We start from the raw sequence: 22,407 nt of genomic DNA, 5'->3' as shown, positions 1-22,407 counted from the left end.
TTCCTCTCCTCGTTTCCCTGTGACATTTTGAGGAGGACATGAATGGAGGACACAACGAGAGAACACAATGAATTTCGAGAAAGAATTGAGAAAGGGCCATAGTCTAATTGGCTGTCATGGTGTATCACCATGGAGATGAAAGGCAGCAGGAACAGGCTGACAAGCAAGGACCCACAGTATAGTGACAGCCACGCTCACCCTGGTCCCTACTTTAATTTGAAGAGAGAGAAATAAATGCCCTAAAAGAAGCACCACAAAGATTCACCACTGTTTAAATTTCCTCTGCAGTGTCAAGGTCGATGACCCTATAATGAAATAACAGTTCAAATCAGATTGGTTCTTGAAAAGAACGTTTTTGCTTCCCCTTCCCTTTTTCTCTTAACTTTAAATGGCTTCCTGTCTTCTGTATTTTCTATTAAAATGTCTGTGGAGTTACAGGGTATCTAGTGGAATGTAATTACATTTCCATTATAGTACATTTGTCACATTTTAAGCCTTTATTTTTGATGAAACCATAATTGAATTTGAAAGACTGCATTGGTATTGAAGACATTTTCTCTTAAAGTTTTTGAGGGTGTGAATAATCATACCTAAGTTGACTGTAATGGATTTAAGTATGTTTGTCAGTTCAGGTCTTATGCTATTAGACTGATTGTAATGTACATGTAATGATGGTTTATACATTTTTTATGTAAATTCCTTTCTGGCAAGAACGTATCTGAATGGTGTCTGGGATACAACTGCCAAGTTAAACATTTTAACAATAATGATATCGTTCCAATGTCCATAGTACATGTTGAACAATGTATTGTATTAGTTATGCCCCCCTTTACTGAATGAAATGGCAACAACTGACTGTTGACACTGTGACTATCTACTTTCTAGCTGCTGCCATTCTTGAGCCAAATCAATATTTGAGTTCATTTCCACCAAGCAATGAAGTCAACCATTGGAACTTCATTTCATGTTGTAATGTAACCTCATCCCTAGACTATTGGTCACAGTTCATGTAAGCTTGGAATAACAATTACTGAAAACTGACCTTGGTGGGAATTAATCTAAGTATTGATTGATTGATTGATTGAGAATGTTTATTATTTTATTTTTTTGTATTTGTCATTACTTTAATTAATGAATCACATAAAGGTGTGGTTCGAAATCAAGAAACGTGGTGTGCAATAGTGTTTTACATTTAAGCCCAAACCCGGTGGGCTTAGGCCAGGCTGGCCTCAGGTTTGCCGCAACAGAGCTGAGTTTTTATATAGTGTTGCTTGAAAGTATGTGAATCCCTTGTGCAATTATAGACTTTTAAAATGTTTTACCATGAAATCTTTATTTAATCAGAACCAGTCTTTTTTTTATCTGACATAACAGGTTTATATTGACCAATTCCATATGTTGGTTTAGATGGAATCATGTGTGTAGTAAGAAAACTAAATTATAAAGAAATTAGTGCAGATGCAAAAAATAAGTGAACCTCTTCAGTCAATAGCTTGTGGCACCTCCATTAGCAACGATAACTTGGAGTAAACTTCTTGTATATAGCCACTAATCAGTCTCTGATATCAGTTTTGAGATATTTTTGCCTCCTCCTTACAGAAGTGAGCCAATTGAGTGAGGTTTGAGGGGTGTCTGGCATGAACTGCCCGCTTCAGGTCCTGCCACAGCATCTCAATTGGATTTTGGTCAGAATTTGACTTGGCCAATCCAAAACACAAATCTTCTTTCAGATCGTATCAATTGGAAGCAGAACAAACTTTGCTGCATAAAAACGTACAAATACACAAAACAGGTGACAGCAAGATCTGGCTAGTTTTTGGAAAAGTATACGGTATTCTATAAAGGCAGGTTTGAAATTTCAGGCCTATGCGTCTGGAGTTTTTACAGATCTTTGTATTGGGTAACCGAAGGCCAAGTTTGATGCATCCAAGCTAGGGATGGCAATTGATAAGATGTTATTGATACCAATTCCATTATCGATTCTGCTTATCGGTTCGATACGATATCGATTCCCTTATTGATTACTGATCAATGCAGATTTTATTCAATTTTAGTTTTATTCTTTCGAGTCTCTGAACACAGTGTATAATAACTGAACATAACATTTGAACATAAATAACATTTTAAAAAAGGAAAATAAAGTACCGCATTCGTTTTCATTTAGGGTTTCTTAGTCAAATAAAACATCTGCTAAGCCTGCCCGTGTGGCACTATTATTAGCATAGGATATTTACCCTCAGTAAAGGATGTGTTGCTCGCTTGGGAAGCAGTGGCACTCGTGCATAGTGTGTCAAAAACATGGCATTCCTGTAATTTTAGCCCATGTTGCATCGAAAGATGTTTTAACATATTGCTGGTGTTTCCACCCTTACTTGAAATTATAGTTTCACAGATGTTACAAGCAGCAATGTTGTCATTTTTCTTTATGAAATGAAGTCGCGCTGTTTCTTCCTATGACTCCTTGCTGCAAGTTTCAGAGTTTGACGTCATCATGACGCACATTTTTTTCAAAACATGCCTGCATCGATAAGAGGAATTAATAACCTTAGAGGCATATGATTCCGAAGCATCGAACAATTTGGAACCAGTTCTCAACTGGAACTGTCTCTCGATTCCCATCCCTAATTCAAGAATATTGGGGCGGAAGTGTCTGGGAACGAGATTGTGAGATGTACTGTATCTTTGTTCCAGTTTTGGTGACCTTAATTCGCCTTCTCAGACTATAAGATCAAGATACCAGACCAAAGCTGCTTACACTTAGGCAACAGATATAAATATATTGATACTGTATGAAGCGCATTACTGGTCAAAGTTAACTGTCAGTTGTCATGACTGAGAAGTTAAGAGACCTCTAGTCATGATGATAATAAGGACAAATTCTGAGTTTGATTACAGTCTTCCTTTCCTATACTGAGACACTTGTGTCTGTGTAAGAAGAAGTAGTAAAAGTATGTTGTTTTCCTACAGCCGGTCTGCAAAATCACTCTAAAATGTTAATGAATGCCAGAGAATGTCAAGAATGTGGCATTATATTGTGAATAACTCAATCGTAAGCTCTTTCAGTGTGACAGTCTTGACCGACGGGGGTGGAACAGGAGTGAAGTTCAAAATCCAGTCATGCACTGGATTTTATAAATGCTTAATTTCCACTGTCTGAATGTAGCTATTACCCTCTGCCTTGTTAGTTCTAGTTTTGAGGTTGGTTCCCTGACAAGGGTTATAAGTCGAATGGGCTGTATTCACAAACACAAGACTGTCACAAGGCTGTGCTTGTCTACTGTAATTCCAAGGGCTAAAAAGGGATTGTTGTTTTTCATGGATTAAGGCATGGCTGCAGTTTCTGTTTCTGTTGAAAGTGAACCGCTCGTAAAAGCTTAGCATGGTTTGAATTGATCCAGATAAGCCTGGAGGAATGCATTTTAAGTTTGGGTGTTTTTCATTCTCAGTCCTTCACAAATAAAAATATAGATGTGTGTGTGTGTGTGTGTGTGTGTGTGTGTGTGTGTGTGTGTGTGTGTGTGTGTGTGTGTGTGTGTGTGCGCACGTCTTTCATTCATGTAAAATGTTATGGTCACAAGATTCCTCTCCTCTTGTCTTCTGTTTCCATACCCAATATTCTATGAATCCCTCCACTCAACACACCTCCACACAATCTATGTCCTGTCTCCACCCAAGGCTTCGCATTGCTCTCACTCACTGCACCATTTAGCAAAACCAAGCCAATACAGATTGATGCCTCTTTTCTTTATGGTCACGCAGTCAGTCGTTGAATGCCCTTGACCTTGTTTTATTGTTCTTTCTCTAGGCTGAACCACTGCAGATCCTCAATCCCACCGTAGCTACTTCCAGTATGAACCGAGCTTTTAACAGGAGGAAAGGTAGGAGCTCAACTTCATGCCTTATTTGGCTCATATTACATTTACCTTTAAATTAGTAGACGCTCTCATCCAGAGTGACTTACAATAAGCCATTTGTCTAAAGTATATGAATCAACTATACAGTGGGGTGCAAATATTTGGGTACCCCTAGTCAAAATGCCTTTTACAATTAATATCCAAGTGAAAAGAAGAAAACCTAACCTCTAAATGGTACAAAGTTAAACATGACAGAGATTAAAAAGATTTATTTTTATTTTTACAAAATAATAAAACAAGGAAAAAGGCCATGTGCAAAAGTTTGGGAACCCTGTCAGTTAGTACTTTGTAACTCCTCCTCGGTCAACTATAACAGCTTGCAAATGCTTCCTGTAGCCAGCTAAGAGCCTTTCAATTCTTGTTTTTGGAATGTTTCCCCATTCTTCCTGGCAGAACACCTCTAGCTCAGAAATATTCTTCTGCCTTCTTGCATGCACGGCATGTTTGAGATCTCTCCACAGATTTTCAATAATATTCAAGTCTGGGGACTGTGATGGCCATTCCAAAACCTTCATCTATCTTTCCTGGAGGTACTTCATGATTGATTTTGCGGTATGCTTTGGGTCATTGTCTTGCTGGAATACCCAACCTCTCTTCAACTTCAATTTCTGGACTGACCGTAGAACATTAGCCTCTAGAATGTCTTGATATTTGGTGGAATCCAATCTTCCTTCCACTCGCACAATATTGCCTGTGCTCCCAGCTGCTACACAACTCCAAAGCATAATGGATCCACCTCCATGCTTAACAGTTGGCAAGGTGTTCTTCTCTACAAATGCTTCACCCTTTTTTCTCCAAACATACCTTCTTTGGTTGTGGCCAAAAAGTTCGATTTTGGTTTCGTCAGTCCAAAGCACATTGTTCCAATAGGCTTCAGGTTTCTCAAGGTTTTCTTTTGCAGATGCTTAATTTTGTGTTGAGGTCATAGGAAAGGCTTCTTTCTGGCAACTCTGCCATGTAGGTCTTTGTTGTTTAAGGTACGCTGTGTTGTTGTCCTGTGAACAACTAGACCGGTGTCTGCTACTCTTTTTTGCAGCTCTTTTGCAGTAATGTGTGGGCTCTTCTGATCATTTGTCACCAGATCTTGGGCCATTCTATCTGAACATTTTCTTGGTCTTCCAGATCTTGCCATGACTTCAATTGTTCCATTTATTTTGCATTTTCTGATGAAAATAGCCTTCTCCTTGATGGTGGAAATGAACTATCTTGATTCTGACATCCTTGGACAACTGTTTAGAGGAACCCATGGTTTTAAACACCAGACACAACAGCCACCGCAGTCGGATACTTTAGACGGCATGGAGTTACTTCAGAATATATAGTTCAACCCTGGAATTATATTCACCTGACTCATTGAAGCCCTAACGAGTAAATCACCTTGGTCTGGGCCTTAGTAATCATCTTCTCAAAAGGTAACAAAGAATAATCCATAAGGGTTCCCAAACGTTTGCACAGGGCCCTTTTCCTTTTTTATCATTTATATCCTAACTTTGGAGCATTTAGTGTTCAGGTTTGCTTTCAATCACTTAATCATTAATTGTAACAGACGTTTAAACCAGGGGTGCCCAAATTGTTGCACCCCACATCACATCATGACATCACAGTCATTGTAAGCAAAACCTTCCATACAAGTAAGTGGCACAGGCAGTCACAGTGCTAGAGAAAGGACAAAATCAAGTGCCTCTTCCCTCTCTTGACTATACAATACTTTACTGTTGTGACTGATTTCTCATTGAGTAAATGACGCCTTCAGTGTACTACAGTAGAATGGCTGAAAATATTATACGATTAAGAATTTTCTCCCTCTCCTTTCATTATTCCTAGTCAATCCTCCTACTGAACGCCTCAATAAGCGTTCTATTTGTCTGTAGTCCTCTTCGAACTGGAGGGCAAAGTGTTATCTTTCTAACTAATGGGATGGCATTGACCACTGCAGATGTTACCGTATGTGCAGGTGCCCCATGTTATGTTGGAGAAGTAACCTACTATTTGCATGTTAAAATGCATTTGCACTCATGCTCACTTTGGCCGCAAGAAGAGAAATTAGAGAAAAACACATTTATGATTTGTGTATAGAGTATGTGTATTCTTTTTTGCGGTATATGGGCCGAATGATCTTCTTCCATGCGTTAATTACATTCCTGTTGACTAAACTACTAATTTCCACTCCTCTCACCGCTATCTTGGAGCTGTAAATGAGGTTGGCATGGCTGGTTACATCTGTCAAGTGGGTAAGGTGCATCTCTCAGAGTGCCTTGTGTTTTATTAATGACCGTTTGTTATGTTGGGGGCCTCTGGGTCTCCGTCATCTTACACACAACTTCTGCCCGACTCAGCAGAGGCATGCAGCAGTAGGTGGCGGGCTTGATTATTTTTTATAATGATGCTGACAGGGATTTTTCGGGCTCGTCAACAGATGACACCTACTCTCAACATGCCCAGACCCCTCGCTCTACTGCAATTTCAGCTAATGGAGATAATGAGGTTTTTCACCGTTTTTGTCTTTTGGGGTTTTCTGTATCTGAGAGGCTAATGCAGTGCCTGGATGTGTCATTTGGTGCATGGGGAGATCAGTGTCGTCAGCATGATAGAGGTTCTTCCCAAATGTTGACATTGGCTCCAGTGCCACCAGAGTGTCTCCTGCCGCTCTCTCATGGGGTTACTTTGTGAACAACGTATGAACTTAAAGTCAGTGACAGTTGGCTATTGTGCAGTGACGTCACGCACCCTAGGGTTTAAGAGCCAGGCAGTCAGCCACTGAGTGACAAGATATCTTCTTCTTCTACCAGTTAGATTAGTGTGCTGAAGTGACTAGAGTGGCATTGTTGTGGATGTGAGTTTGCACAGGGATTGACTTGGTTACATATGAATCCATAGTAAAGGAGGCGGCCTCATAATATCGACGAAGGATAGCTGGTGCTTAAACACGAAAACTGTAAGTAGCCACTGTTCCCCAAACCTGGAATACTTGACTGTTAAATGCCGACCCACTTACCTACCGAGAGAATTCAATGCAGTGTATATTACAAGCGTTTATATTGCACCAGATGCAGACGGTAGCTTAGCATTGGCGCGGCTATATGACGTCATCAGTGGTCAACAAAGCACAGATCCACAGGCAATTCACATTATAGCAGGAGACTTCAATCATGTCGACCTGAAGGCAGTACTACCCAAGTTCTATCAGCATGTTAAATGTGCAACAAGAGGAGAAAAAACACTGGACAAGGTATACACCAACATCAAACGTGCTTACAAGGCTAGTCTGCTAGCTCATCTAGGCATGTCTGACCATGTGTCAATCCTCCTGATCCCAGCATACACTACCATGGGGAAAAGTGCTCCCATCACCACTAAGACTGTCAGAACCTGGCCAGAAGGGTCCGCTCCACTGCAGATCTGCCTAAATGACACCCCATGGCAGGAATATGAGCATGAGGACCTGGAACAGTACACGTCGTCGGTTCTGAACCACATAGTGAACTGCACCAACTCAGTCACCGTGGACAAACGGGTCCGGGTCTACCCCAACACGAAGCCATGGATGACTGGGAAGGTCCAAAAACTGATCAACGAGAGGGACAACGCCTTCTTCGCAGGGAAGAGCACACCGCTGTACAGCACCACCAGGGCTAACCTAAAGCGCGGAATCAAAGCGGCCAAGGCAGACCACAGAGAGAAGATTGAGGAATGCTTCCTGAGCAACGACTCCAGGCGGATGTGGCAGGGGGTTCAGCACATGACAAACTTCAGAGCCAACAGGCTCACAGCCGCAGAGGACGACCCCCTGCTGGCGGGAAAGCTGAACACCTTCTACGCCCGGTTCGACGAGGGGCGAACGGAGGTAACCACAACACAAACACCACTCTCTCCAGCTCTCAGCAGCCTCACCCTCACAGAGCATGAAGTGAGACGCGTGCTGAAGGCGGTGGACCCCAGGAAAGCCTCGGGGCCGGATGGCGTCCTGGGACGGGTGCTGAGGGACTGCGCCGACCAGCTGGCCGGGGTTTTCACCAACATCTTCAACCAGTCCCTGTCCCAGGCCACCATCCCACCCTGCCTGAAAACCTCAACTATCATCCCAGTCCCGAAGAAAAGCACGGTGAGCTGCCTAAACGACTACCGCCCGGTGGCACTCACACCAATCATCATGAAGTGCTTCGAGAAACTAGTCTGGGCCCACATACTCACACGCCTCCCGCCCAACCTGGATCCATACCAGTTCGCCTACAGAGCCCACAGGTCTACAGAGGACGCCATCGCGACGACTCTCCACGCCACTCTATCCCACCTGGAGAGGGGAAACAGACTGCTCTTTGTGGACTTCAGCTCCGCCTTCAACACCATCCTTCCAGACAGGCTAGTGACCAAACTACTAGACCTGGGTCTATCACACTCTATATGTGCATGGATCAAGGACTTCCTGACCGACCGCCCCCAGAGGGTGCGGGTGGGCCCCCACACCTCCACAGCCCTCAGACTCAGCACTGGGTCCCCCCAGGGCTGCGTGCTAAGCCCCATCCTCTACAACCTCTACACCTACGACTTCACCCCCGTCCACCCCAGCAACTCCATCGTAAAGTTTGCAGACGACACCACCGTGGTGGGATGCATCTCGGGGGGGAACGAGGCGGCGTACAGGGATGAGGTAGAGCAACTGAGCAAGCTGTGCAAGGTTAACAACCTGCTGTTGAACAAGTCAAAGACCCAGGAAATCATCGTAGACTTCAGGAGGAAAAAGTCCGAGATCCAGCCCCTGCTCATCGACGGAGAGAGCGTGGAGAGAGTCTCAACCCTCCGATTCCTGGGGATGCACATGCGGGATGACCTGACCTGGAAGGATAACACAAAAGCCACCATCAAGAAGGCACAACAGCGGCTATACATCCTGAGAGTCCTCAGGAAGGAACACAGCAAGCAGGAGATACTGGTGACCTTCTACCGCGGCGCAGTGGAGAGCATCCTCACCTACGGCATCTGCAACTGGTTCTCCAGCTGCACAACCGCGGAGAGAAATGCGCTACAGAGAGTCGTGAGAACAGCCCAGAAGATCACCGGCGCCCCCCTCCCCTCTATGGAAGAGCTGTACAACACACGCTGTCTCAGGAAGGCCTCCAAGATCTCCAGGGACCCAACCCACCCTGGGTACGAACACTTTACCCGGCTGCCCTCGAAAAGGCGGTTCAGGACCATGGCCGCAAGGACAAACAGACTGAAGAACAGCTTCTACCACAGGGCCGTCCAGGCCCTGAACACAGCAAAGACCTAGGTTCTGGGCCCTGGACAGTCTGGACGGATTGATGGCAGCTGCTGGACTGAAAAAATCAGGTGTAGTGCTGAGGCACAAATAATTACATTTCAAGCCTGCAAACTGCGACACTTTAAATAAATGTGCAATAACACTATTGTGCAATATGACAACCCTAGTCGTCTATCTGTACAGTATAGTATAGTGGATAGTGTACATAGCCTTTATTTATGTAAACCAGCTCCTTCCCTTCTTGTGTTTTTTTAAAAAGTGTTATTTTTTTTTTCTTTCCTAACACCAGGGGAGCCACCCCTCCTAAATTTCGTTGTTTGGTACCTGTACTGTAGCAATGACAATAAAGACCATTCATTCATTCATTCATTCATTCATAAAGGAAGTTTACAATCGGTGCGTTTTTAAAGTAAAGCTACCAAAAATAGTTTGAGACATTATGCAAGCAATGCTTAGATTTGCTATTTTATTTTATTTTTTTGCGGGGGGGGGGGGGGGGGGGTTGCGCATCCTTTTAATTAGTCAACTAAGCCCAAAGGACTAGACCGTGTCACTTATATGACCAAATGTTCAGACTTTTAGTCCGAACATTTTGATTGGTTGCCGACTTGGTCCCGCTTTCACCAGCTGCTGTCATATGCAGGCACTCTCTGCAGAAATGTGCCTTGTCATAAATTGTCATGATTTTTTACCATGCCCTCATGTTAAATTAATTTCAGAATGTCATTATACTGTATCTCATCAGGAATAAAAAACAGTTTTAGCAGCATTTATGATACTATAGCCTGCTTCCACTGGTATCAATAATACCATACATCAGTGTGAAGCATTTCAAATCTATCTTGAGACCAGTGGAGGCTCCTCCATAGAGGTGGAGGAGGCCTGGCCTCCCCAATAATTTGAGAGAAGAGAGAGAGATTTAAAAAAGCAATAATTATATTTATTTCAATTATTTTTTTATTTAACAAAAAACATATTTACATGTTTTTATATTAATATTATAACCGTTTTGTTCATAAATCTGAATTTTTCCATGGCTAAAACCCAATATTGCAATTGTAAAGCACCTACAGGCCAGAATCCCTATCCGTTTGTATTGAGGGAGGCCAGGCCAGGCCAGGAAAGTGGTTTCTCATAGAAGTCAATGTAATGCAATTCATGGCAATATGTGATTGGCCAAATCACTGAAAATGGGTGGGCAAGGGAGGCCTGGCCTCACCATGCATTGAGTCCAGGGCTGAAAAATTGACATTTTGTTCGTCCAATCACAAGAAGCCATTTTGAGAATTCGCCAGTCACTTCGGTCAAAGAAACACTCGCCATAGTGGCTACGAGTGTCCTATCAACTTGTCCTTTGCAGGACACGCCTAGAACACCCATGGCTATTATCCTTGAAAATAATAGCTCATTTGCTTAAAATGACCTCGGAAGTCGGCGAGATTCTGGCGCGATTTGTACATCGAATAGGTAGACAACATTTAGGATGTATTGAACAGTTTTATTTAAAAAAAAAAATAGGCTAAACTAAATGTTTAACCTCATAATTATCAAATTCCTGCCTTTTACACATGTTCACTGGGCATTTATATTACATCCAATGTCATTTCTCAACTTAATTATCAGGCAGGCTCATAGACTTACAGCAATGTCATTTCTTCAGGCAGGCACATAGGCTAAGCTCTGCACAATGAATTCCATCAATCAGAAACTTTCTGATTGTAGCTTACACTCCAAATAGTATGCCTTTGGCCAGCACAAAGAAAAGAAGAACAGGGAACATTCCATCACGAGTGAAGCGAGCAAGCGGAAAAAAATTGGCCTCCTCAATTCTGGAAGTCACCAGCCTCCACTGCTTGTAAAGTCTTCAATGTATTTCTCTGGAAATCATCAGAAATGGTTGCCCGAGGGGAAAATCAGATGCAAAGAGTGTGAAGTGTCTTGAGATCTTGTCAATAGTCAAATATAAAGATAGATTACGACCATGCTTAATCAGGGTAAATGAAAAATATATGTTCTCTTCTGGGAGAGTCTTTATTAGCAGTGGCTGCTCGATCAATACCTGATATACGAGAGTTATACTGTCAGAGTGAGGAGTGAGCACAGAGCCTTCAAGCAGCAGTGATTAAAAAAAACATTGTTTATGATTAATGTCACTGGAGGTGATAGGACGTGGAGTCCTATTTTACCCTCTGAGACAGAGGAAAAAGCTACGGAGGTGCTTTCATAATGTTAATTACGCTGCGGTTGTATAATTGTGTGTGTAAAAGGGGAAGAGAAAGATGAATTGCAGACACATTACATTGCTTGAAATGTTATGTAATTACTAGGCATATGGTTGGTATAGTGTAACAAGCAAAGTATTACGAAGTTGTATGACTTACAGCAATGACCCTATCATAACCTGTGACCTATGATCCTACTTATGTCTCCCTCTATGTGGAATAGTAATCTCTATCCTCTGTCTGACCTTTCCATAATCCCTGTATTCTTGTGCAGTGTAGAAACAGGCTGGAGCACATGGGGAGCAGTAACCTTTACTTTCAAACTTAACACAGCAGGATATTCGTTAACACTTAAAATGGATATGGTTACAGATCATGTTGTGTGTTGTTTGAATCATTAAATTGGCTTCTGACACAGATCATGTGGGTGATTACACAACACCAGTCCTAGCAGTCATGATGTTGTGATAAAAAGCAGAACTGACCTTATTTCAATGCGTAGAGGCATGGTCCCTTGCACCTTCACCTAGTTATCTATACTCTGAAATGCTGTTTTAAATTCCGTAAGAAGATGCCTTTTGAAGAAGAACAGAACAAAATCACAGTAAACACAACATTAAAGTACTAACGCTGTGTTTACAAAACTAGCTTGAGAATGCTGCAGATGCTTCCTGGGTGATGAGGTTGTTTGTTTTTGTGGTTTCTTTCTGCCTCCAATCAGCAGCACAAAAAACAACTAGACAGTAATTAGCCATAAATCTCTAGCAGGTCAGAGACCTTTTTCTAACGTCCTCCATGTAGCCTGATGAGTACATTGGACTTTTAGTTTAGTGAATCAATCATGTGGAGAACACTGTCGAAAATATAGCAATGAGCTGGGTAGTAATGATTGTCTGACTGTTTGGCTCGATTTTAGAAATTGTGGTGGAGGAACATTGAAAAGGCCTAGATTGCTGAACGTTATGCTGCCTAATTTGGAGAATGTATTCGATTACCATTGTGCAGCCTGTAATGAGAAGGAAAGGATCTAATGTGAATTATTACATTTTCATCTTCTTGAAGGGATTTAGAAAAAATAAAGACAGTTTTATGAACAGAGAAAGGCCAGAGAAAATGACCTGACAAAGACCAATCAAAACTTTGACTATAAAACTTCACCCACAAAATACTCATTACTAAGCAATTAGTTTACACGCTGGAATTCAATTGTTGCAGATTGAAGCTTTTCTGCATGGCTCATGTATTGTGCCAGTGGATGCTACAGGATTGCAGATGTCTAGAACTGAATTGCTTCCATGTCAATGCAAACATCTATTTAACATCTCATACTCACTACTAGCAGACATCACTCAATGCTGTTACTGTATTCTATAGTTCTTTCTTCCATTCCCAGTACATCTTCTCCAGGTTGTTGCAGAAATATATGTTCTCAGTCAACATAAATTAGTAGGAAAAAAAAGGTGTAACTTCACACTTCAGCAAATTCATTTCCTCTTCGACCGTGTGAATGTCTGAGGTTGACATGATTCATCAGTTAGACAGAGTTGATAGGAAGTTGTGAAAGAGGTTGCAAGTAAGAATTGCAAAGTTGCATTTGTTTCTTCATTGACAAATGTTAACCCACCCTAACCCATCAGTACATGTGTATTTAAAGTTTGATTTCAAAATATATTTGCCTTTGAAAGGGAAATGGTTTCTTTCCTGTTGTATTGCTGATACAATACTGTATCTATACGTTGTACTTTATCTGGTAGTATTTTTGTGCTCAAATTACGTATTGATTGCAAACTGCAATGAAAATACAAAAATAAAGGTCTGTTTTGAAATTGAAAAAAGTTACATTTCCCCACTGCTGCATCACAAAAATACCTTGACACATTGTCTAACCCTGTCTTAATTTCTCTTTTCTTAAAGATAAACCAGCAATGTTGACCCCCGAGGCTTTGGCCAAGAATCACATAGCATACAGTGCAAAGGTAGGCATACAACTACTGTAACACTACTGTCTACAGTTTATCCATCCTTATATAGCACCTAACATTCCCTAACTTCCTAGTCTGCTACAGTATTGTAAACACATTACCCGCTTGCCACCGACCCAGGCTTCTGTAGAACAACATCCATCTGCCTTGAGGGCATAGATAAATAAATAGCACCATCTACTGGTTACTCAACTGAATAAGTGTTTGGGAATAATTTAAACCTGTCATTGCACCCAAATCAACAGAACATAATCATATATTTCCTGAAGCACATTCTGATGATGTGTCACATTTCCTTATATTTCATAGCATTAGATTAGCTGTTATAGCTTTAGTGTTTGCAAATTATGTATAGCATCCAGAGTGTTTCCATTAATTACGTTAAATTACATCCATGAACACCATTGTAGTATGATGAAACTGTGTGATAAAGCAAAAAGTAACTAGATATAATATACCATGCCTATGTAGACTGAATGTTTTCTTTCCCAGTTCCTTGGAGTGACAGAGGTTGACCAACCAAAAGGCACAGATGTTGTAAGACTTGCTGTGAGAAAGCTGAAGGTATGATCAGACCTGCATGAATCTGTTAAGATCTAAGATCAATACAGTAGAATACCCCCAAACTTGATACATGTCATTATGAAAGAGTAAAAACAGTAGCGTTGTGGAGGTGGTTTGAAACCACACTTGCACAAAGACTTGCCTGGAGACTTGTAAGCCCGAATGTTGCCCTCAGAGCATAATGATGTCCTCTTGTTCTAATAGTATTAAGGTTTTTTAAAAGATGTCATTTAGCTGACGCTTTTATCCAAAGCGACTTACATTGCAGTGAGTACATACATTTTCAGTATACATGGTCCCAGTGGGAATCGAAGCCACAACCTAAGCATTGTTAGTGCAATGCTCTACCAACTGAGCCACAGAGGACCACCCAGAGACCAAAACAGAGGTTTTGAGAGTGGCATATTCAGGTTAAGTTGGGTTATAGTGGTGCCGTGACCCGGATGTTCCTCTCCCTGGAGGACGAGGTCAAAGGGTTACGGTTAGAATGTAGAGGATAACAGGCACAGATGCACCTCACTGTGATTGAAGAGTGATTTGATCATCATGTTGGATAAATGTCATTATTTGTGTTCATGTGTTTCAACCCTGCAGTTCCAAAGGCATATCAAGAAATCTGAGGGACACAAAACACCCAAGGTTGAGCTGCAGATATCCATCTACGGAGTGAAACTATTAGACCCCAAGACTAAAGTGAGTCCATTGTGCTTCCCATTATATATTATAGGATATTCTATATTTATATATTATAAGATATTCACAGCATACTTCACCGCAAAATCAAACTTTGTCAGATGTATTCAGACCTCTTAATTGGTCTTATGTTGAGAAAAGACCACTAAGGTACAGCCAGCCAAATGTTTGACCAGCCAGTTGTTTTGGTATAAGGTTGAGACATGGAGCTGGGGGAATGTGACTACTCTCAATTCATAGATGGAGCTCTGGGATCAAGGACTAACAGTGCAGAAATGATATCTTAAACATATTTAATAGCTATAAGAAATGTTATTATAATGTAAAATGACTAGGCTTGAGGAATGAGGAATGAGGCTTTGAACTGCACATCTTATGAGGATTATATAACAACGTAATCCTCATAGTAAGCTTGGCTCAGTGCCTTTTTATCATTGGTGGAGAAAAGATTGATAACCCCTATGTGGGTAGCTCTTCAAGTATGTTATCTCTTTACAGGTAGCATTAGATGAAGCCAATTACGTATTGTTCATTTTAGGACATACAGCACAATTGTCAGCTGCATAGGATATCCTTCTGTGCTGATGACAAAACAGACAAGAGGATATTCACCTTCATCTGCACAGAGCCAGAGACAAAGAAACACCTTTGTTTCGTGTTTGACAGTGAAAAATGTGTAAGTAAAGATGTGTGAGTAAAGAAGTCTTTTTGTAGGGCTTGATAGGGGCCCGTATGTCATAATGGTTATAGTTTACTTAAAATACAAGTGAACATGCAGGGCATTCACATGAGAAGCACAAGAACGGCATTGCGCCAGACAAACCATTGTTTTTAATGGAGAACACAGCTGCATTTTCCTGCTTACAGCTGCATTATCTGTTTCCTATGTAGCACCACTTGCCACAGACGTTTAAGGAAGCACAGAGTTCTGTCCAGAGTTCAATTGAATAGAAGTCTGGGTGCCAGCTGCACTGTATCTTGCGTTCAGCGCAGTGTATGCCGCTTATCATGTGAATGGCCTCTTAGGATTTGTATGTTTTAATAGTATTTGTAGAATGGCATATAGTGAAGTTTTCCCTTATCTGCAATTGAATGAAGTGGGCCCTGTTTCATGTGATGCGCTGGGCTGCAGGCAGAGGAGATCACTGTTACCATTGGTCAAGCATTTGATTTGGCGTACAAGAAGTTCCTGGAGTCTGGAGGCAAAGACATGGAGACAAGAAAACAGATTGGAAGTCTGCAGAAAAGAGTATGATTATGAGAGCATGAAAAGTCTTTTTTTTTCTTAGTGGTCAAGTACGATATTGACTTGTGCTTATTCATTTTAGATTCAAGAGCTGGAAACTGAAAACTCCAAGTTGAAACAGCGACTTCAAGATTTGGAAGAGCAGATAACAGATTCACCGGTACATAAGAGAATCAGTGATTAATGCAACCAAACCTACTCTCTGCTTTTCCTAATCTATGTCTGTCTAGTACTGGTTCCTAAAAAAATCTGCCTTCCTCGAACCTCTTTTCTCTTAGTGGCAATATTTTATATTTAGGCCATAGAAACGTTATGAATTGTTTAACAGATGTCATTTTCAGAAAAGTGAGATGAGCGAGAAAACAAAACAGTATCAGAGTGTATTGAGTGTAGTGTACGAATACCCATCTTAGATGGATAAACATGAAAAGTTAGAGAAATATTATGCTACATTTCAGTTTGATTATTAAATACATTAACATGAATGAATTTGGGGTCCCTCGGTGAGATCTTAGCTTAAGTCATTGTTGTTTTGTTTATGGAATGGTGAGAGAGTTGTAATTACCTTGTTATGCCATTTATAAGTCATACGGTATGCATCAAAATCCAGGGGTAGGCCTACACGGTATACATAATTTGAAATGGCTGGGAAAATCACTGTGGCTTTAATGAAAATATTGCTATTTTAACATCGGCCATGTTTGATCTGAAACCTAGAAAGACGATTCGATTGCAGCCTAATGATGAAATGACTTCCTAAAATATAACACTGAACAAGCAGGGCATCCGTTAAACATTTGATCAAATTTCTATGGCCTTACCTATAATTTCAATATGACACAATTCCGAGCTGAACTGTTACTACCCAAATTCTGATTGTGTGCCATGTAGAAAACAATTTTATATGTGAAAATATTGTTACAGTACAAAATACTGTAAATATCAGGTAAATGGTGTTACAACACTGTAATATAATGCACTACTACTATTTTCCGGCTTATATCTCCTCAGCTTCTGCACTTAAACTCCACTAATGAGGCCTACATGTTGAAGAGGCCCTCATCAATGTTCTGGTGTGGCAACCTGACACCTCTGTCCTGTTTTGAGATCTCCTCTATCACTCTAACCCCTATGAGCTCTCCAGACTCCAGTGTCTCTGCTGGTCTACTAACCCCTCCGCCCACCAAACCAGCCCATTCCAGGCTGCAGAATGAAGGCGGCATACCTCGCCCCCGAGTAAATAACTATCTGTCCCTTTCTTTCTCATATTTTCCCCCTTTTAATCCTTCCCTTTGTCTAACTGATGTAGTCCTTGACTGGATTTTTTTGATCTCTTTCTCTTTTTTGCTGTTGTCCTTCAGACGGGAAGCCTCCAATCTAGAGCGCCACCCACTGATGTCTTTGACATGGTTCCATTCTCACCTGTGGCAGGAAAACCTGCCATCAATGGATCTTCCCCTCTTCCTTTTTCTACACCTCTTGCCCTTAATAAAGAGAGAGGTGAATACCCTCATCATATGTACTGTCTATATGATACAGTACAACTGTAATACTGATGATGGAGGACGATGATCGATTGACTGATTGATTGATTGACTGACCTGCACCTATTTTTACCGACTATATCAGCCCACCCACACCAGGGGAGGCTGGTGAACTTAGTAATTGGAGGACGGGCTCATTGTAATGCATTGAATGGAATGAGGAATGGTATCAAACACATCATTTCATCTCTCCCCCCATTAGGAACTGATCTATTTGGGGCAGAACCATTTGACCCGTTCATCTGCAATGGATCAGATTTTCCTCCAGACATCCAATCTAAACTAGATGAAATGCAGGTGCGTACATTCCCTGTAGAAACAACAGTAGTCTCTGAGCTCTGTAGGGGTGAAAGTAAGCCGGTATGGCTGAAATATAGGGTTCATAGACAACCTATTGCATACTATACCCATCGATAATACATTTATGTTTATGTAAATGTAAACTGGATAACTCTACTACTGACATTTCAATGGATTGCTATGAGAGATTGAGATTGGAGCACTGAACCCAGAAAATGCCATTAATGGGCACTGTTATCTTGTTTCAGAGTGATGGCATCAACTAGGTACCAACACAGGCATACTCAAGTATTAGACAAACCTTTCATATATGCCATTTAGCTGACACTTTTATCCAAAGATGGTCCCAGAGGGAATCGAACCCAAAACCCATAAGGGTTTTAGCTCCGTGCTGTCCCAATTGAGCCACAGAGGACTACAAAACCTATACACCTTTTGAGTCTAAAGTGTACTTTTGCTCTCATGCACATCCACAGGTGCCCACTGTTCATGCACACGCACCCATACCTGTGCACAAAATATGTGGTGCTACAATTACCGGCAAGAAATCAAATCTACTTTCACCCCTGGAGCAATAACAACACATTTGTCATACATGCTCCCTAGGCTGTCATTCACATTTCTCATCATTGTGTCTTCAGACATAAATATCAGTGACAACATTACCTCAGAATTAAGTATGTTAATTAGTCATTATGTGAAGCAACTCTGTTAATCAAATATTCATCAATGTGCAATTATTCCAGAAGATAATATCTTGTTAGTCTTGCATCAGCAGGTATATACAGTTAGGAATTCGGGCTGCACCTCAGTGGGGGAAAACACAACATCATTGTCATAGACTCTCAGAGAGTCCTCTTCACCGTGGTAATCCAAAGGGATATTGTATTGGTGTAAATTGAGAGATCTTGTAGACTTAAGAATTCTTCCATGTAGCTGGGATATTGGCTCTCTGGGGTAGTGAGACGCTGTGTTTTCCCCCTCAGGGGCATGGCCTCTGACTGTATGTACCATATCCTCTCTTAGGATGATGATAACAAATGACTCTTGTATTTAATAACGTACTACCCAAGCACACAGAAAGGAGGGTATGTAATCTGGTTCTTTCTCTCTCTTTCCACTGTGCAGCGTCAACGATGGTTTGTGAATTTTGACCTCTATGTATGCCTGGGTGCTTTATGTTTATCTACAATGCTCATCACATCAGAGTTATGTATATAGAGAGAGTTTGGCCAACTTTTACATCTAACTAATATCTACATCTTGCCAATTTACAGTAGACCATTCCATTCATGATAGGTATTACGGTAGGATTTTAGCTCTAATTCTAATGTCAAAGAGTTAAGATAATGAATATTCCATAGACTGTTTGTTTTTTTCCCTAACATGGCTGCAATGGTTGACATTACATTCCTTTTGTTCTGACTCAATTATATTAAGACCACAATGGACCAACTCTCTCGATCAATAGCTCTGCTTATTTCCATTCTGTGGTACCTCATCTTATTCAATTGTTATTATGTATTTTTTCTTCGTGAAAAGGTATCTGACTCTGTTTGTGTATTTGTATGTTTTGTACCGTCCTGCTTAAACCATATAAACTGGTTACATACTTGTGGATGTTCAGTGTTTGGTGACAAAGAGAGGTCATTTCTGAATAGACTCCCTGCTCTTTCCATAACATCAATTCCAAATCATCAGACATCCCCGTTCTACACTTCAACACTTCACTTAAAGGTGCAATCTGTAATTCAAACATCCATCCATCTGCTTCTATCCATGTGTTGGTAAACAGCTGAGGGATGGGGCTGAAGAAAAAGCAAAGTAACCTCCTTGAGACCAGGCTTTCCTTTAGTTTGGAGCCTGGGGAAACCCCTTGCAGAAAGCAGCTACAAAGGGGTGGAAACCCGTTGGAAATGACTGACACCTCGCAACACCTCAAACCAATCAAATACCTTGGTTGGGCGGAGCTCCAAAAACAGAATTTAGTTTTTCCCATGATGTTTTCTTCCATCCATGTTGCAACTATCATAGAAAACAGCTCTCAGCAAAAAGTCCTAACCCAGTCAGGGACATGTAAAGCACATAACAACAAGCATCCATTATACAGGCATGTGGAGTGCAAAAAAACCATGGAGTAAAACAAGCTAATATGTTGGGTTCTGCTCATGAAGTTATATTCTTCAGGAATCAATGGCTATACAGTATAATTTAAAGTACATTGATGTACCAATTACAGATTGCACCTTTAAAGGTTTGTTTCGTAAATTACAAATGTAATGTTTGGGATATACTGTATAAGTTCTGTATACTTGATAGGCTTGATACACCGTTTTTTTGCTTTATGTACGAAAGGCGCTATAAATAAAGCTTTACTTACTTACTTACTTACTCTATAAATGTTATGAATGTTTCTACAAACCTTCATGAAGGTGTAATGAACATTGAATAACCCCACATGATTTGAAGCTACAGTACATAGAATGTGTTTACACATGTCCCCCGATGACAACAAAAACAAACAATGTTTCAAGTAAAGTGTTAGCATGAAGTGTTACCCCAATCCTATAAATTCAGTCTTCACAACTATGGATTCAGCTGGATATAGCAAACAGTTTGTCACTGAACTGTTTTTCTGTTTTCTCTTTCATTGAAGGAGGGGTTCAATATGGGACTGACCCTGGAGGGAACCGTCTTCTCTCTGCACCCTGTGGACAGTCGCTGCTGATGGCAACACTCCATCCTTTTTTTTTTTTTTTTAAGATAACAGGAGTTTGTTTGCAGAGCAGTCGTGGACATTATTTCTATTTGCAATGAGGTCAACTATGGTCATTGCTATGACAAATGTACAGTACCAGTAGAGGACTATTTTTGTAATGATGATGTTTAGTTTTCGGGTGATCAATTTGGAGATTTTGTCAAGCAGATTACTGAGCAGACACTTCAATCTGGCTAGCAGTGAACATAATTCAAAGAGTATAATCACATTTTAAAGTTGTATGTGACTAACCTTTTCAAGTGTTTTTCAGTATTATGCACCCGAATGCACTTTTTAAATGTTCATTTACACTTTCCTTTTTTCTTGTTAGTGTCCCAGTAAATGGATCACAGGAAGACTTTCAGAACAGTTTGCATGTGATTTTGTTTTCTTTTTTTACCATAGACCAAGACCACATTGTTCATTGTCACATACTTGCATCATGTGTGCCACATCATTTGCCTGATTTTTATCCGGATTACATCAATTATAGTGTACATTCAGTAACTGAATGTCCTCTATCCAATTTTGTGTTGATAACACAGTGTAAGATTTTCACATAGCCATTTTGTAATAATCTGTATACAGTCATTCAGTTTTATAAATAAACAAAATATAATTTATCTTGAAACTGAAATTCATTTCTCAGACACATTGGTGTCACTTCTAATTTCTATAACTGACAACAAAACAGTTCAATGCAGAGTTTTGCTATCTGACAATTACTTCCACTGTCCTGCTCTTTGGTGAAATATTAAATTAATTGTGGCAACATCACTAATCTACATTAGGCAACATTATTGCATTCATATTCAGCTAGTTTGGACCTGGATGTTGCTACTTATTTAATTTTCCATGAAATGTATTTTGTAAGTAAATTAATGTTATCTATTGTTAGATATGTAAACATCAGTGTTGGCAAAGCTACTCTGAAAATGTATTTAATTAATTTATTAATATGTAGGATACAGTCTACCTATTGCTTACAATAAATCAGTCTATCATCCCATCAACAGGCCCATCGCACACATCTCAAATGTGTTTTTAGACAGCTAAACTGGCTGATGGAGTCATGAAATAGAAAGGAATCCAATTATGGATAATATCTAAAGATGATAGGGTGATGATCGTGTCTGTAAAAATCCAAAACTCTACACACACAATACTCGGCACACCCCTTACAAATGATGCCTCAAATTAGTGAATTATTAGTAAATTAGACCTAGCTTATACTTTGAAAGGAAAATATATTAGGCTATTTCAGTCATTTCAATGACTGACAAAAATAAAGTTATTATAATGACCTTGAAATGTAATTTTTACTCAATGAAATAATTGGAAAGAGGTTTTTCTCTGACTATGATGAAATGCACCTTAGTCTGGTCAAGTCACCTACAAATGTTTGGGAGAAATGTGGATGTATAATAAGAAGATGAGCCCCAGGTGTATACTAATTGATACGTCTAACGCTCTAATCACAGGGGGTATCTTGATTGCAATTAGGATAATCACTTTCACACTTGTATCAAGACAAAACCATCGCATTCTCAATTTTGATTGTGATTGAGCCCATAATGTACTTTCATCTGCGATCAAGTTCTATAAATCTCAGTGGTGATGAGGATTTTTAATCTGCGTACACATGTTTTATAAATAAGGTCCCTGGTACCAGATTTTATTGAAAAGGGCTCTCTCCGTTTTTAATAGTTATTTTGGGGGTATCACAATCAGATGTAATAAAGACATTAGAAAGGTTGTGACATCAACAATCAACAGGCACACATTAATAACAAAATAAATTGGCATTCAAATGTTAAATTTACATTTTCAAAAGGAATACACACACACCGGAACAATAAAAAGCTAAATATCTATTTTCTGGCATTTACTGAAAACAATGCAATGTTAAATGATGGAGCCTAAT

General features: G+C 40.4%; 1 protein-coding gene across 3 annotated transcripts in view; it reads left to right on the top strand.

The window, feature by feature from the left end:
* gulp1b (GULP PTB domain containing engulfment adaptor 1b) overlaps positions 1-21,068 on the top strand; it is a 37,714-nt gene extending 16,646 nt beyond the window's left edge. For 2 of the 3 annotated variants that reach the window (XM_080525647.1, XM_080525648.1), the window contains 10 exons: positions 3,806-3,878; positions 13,311-13,372; positions 13,871-13,942; positions 14,537-14,635; positions 15,174-15,311; positions 15,768-15,884; positions 15,964-16,041; positions 17,243-17,381; positions 17,628-17,722; positions 20,382-21,068. In XM_080525647.1, coding sequence (XP_080381773.1) covers positions 3,851-3,878; positions 13,311-13,372; positions 13,871-13,942; positions 14,537-14,635; positions 15,174-15,311; positions 15,768-15,884; positions 15,964-16,041; positions 17,243-17,381; positions 17,628-17,722; positions 20,382-20,453 — 900 coding nt within the window. In that variant the 5' untranslated portion in view covers positions 3,806-3,850 and the 3' untranslated portion in view covers positions 20,454-21,068. The remainder of the gene's footprint in view (positions 1-3,805; positions 3,879-13,310; positions 13,373-13,870; positions 13,943-14,536; positions 14,636-15,173; positions 15,312-15,767; positions 15,885-15,963; positions 16,042-17,242; positions 17,382-17,627; positions 17,723-20,381) is intronic. The other variant, XM_080525649.1, reaches the window with a different exon arrangement.
* Positions 21,069-22,407: the final 1,339 nt, after the last annotated feature.

Source organism: Nansenia antarctica (genome assembly GCF_963989245.1).
Source record: "Nansenia antarctica genome assembly, chromosome: 3".
NCBI lineage: Eukaryota > Metazoa > Chordata > Actinopteri > Argentiniformes > Microstomatidae > Nansenia > Nansenia antarctica.
Note: the sequence above shows the minus strand (reverse complement) of the source record. Positions and strands in the feature narration are given on the sequence as shown.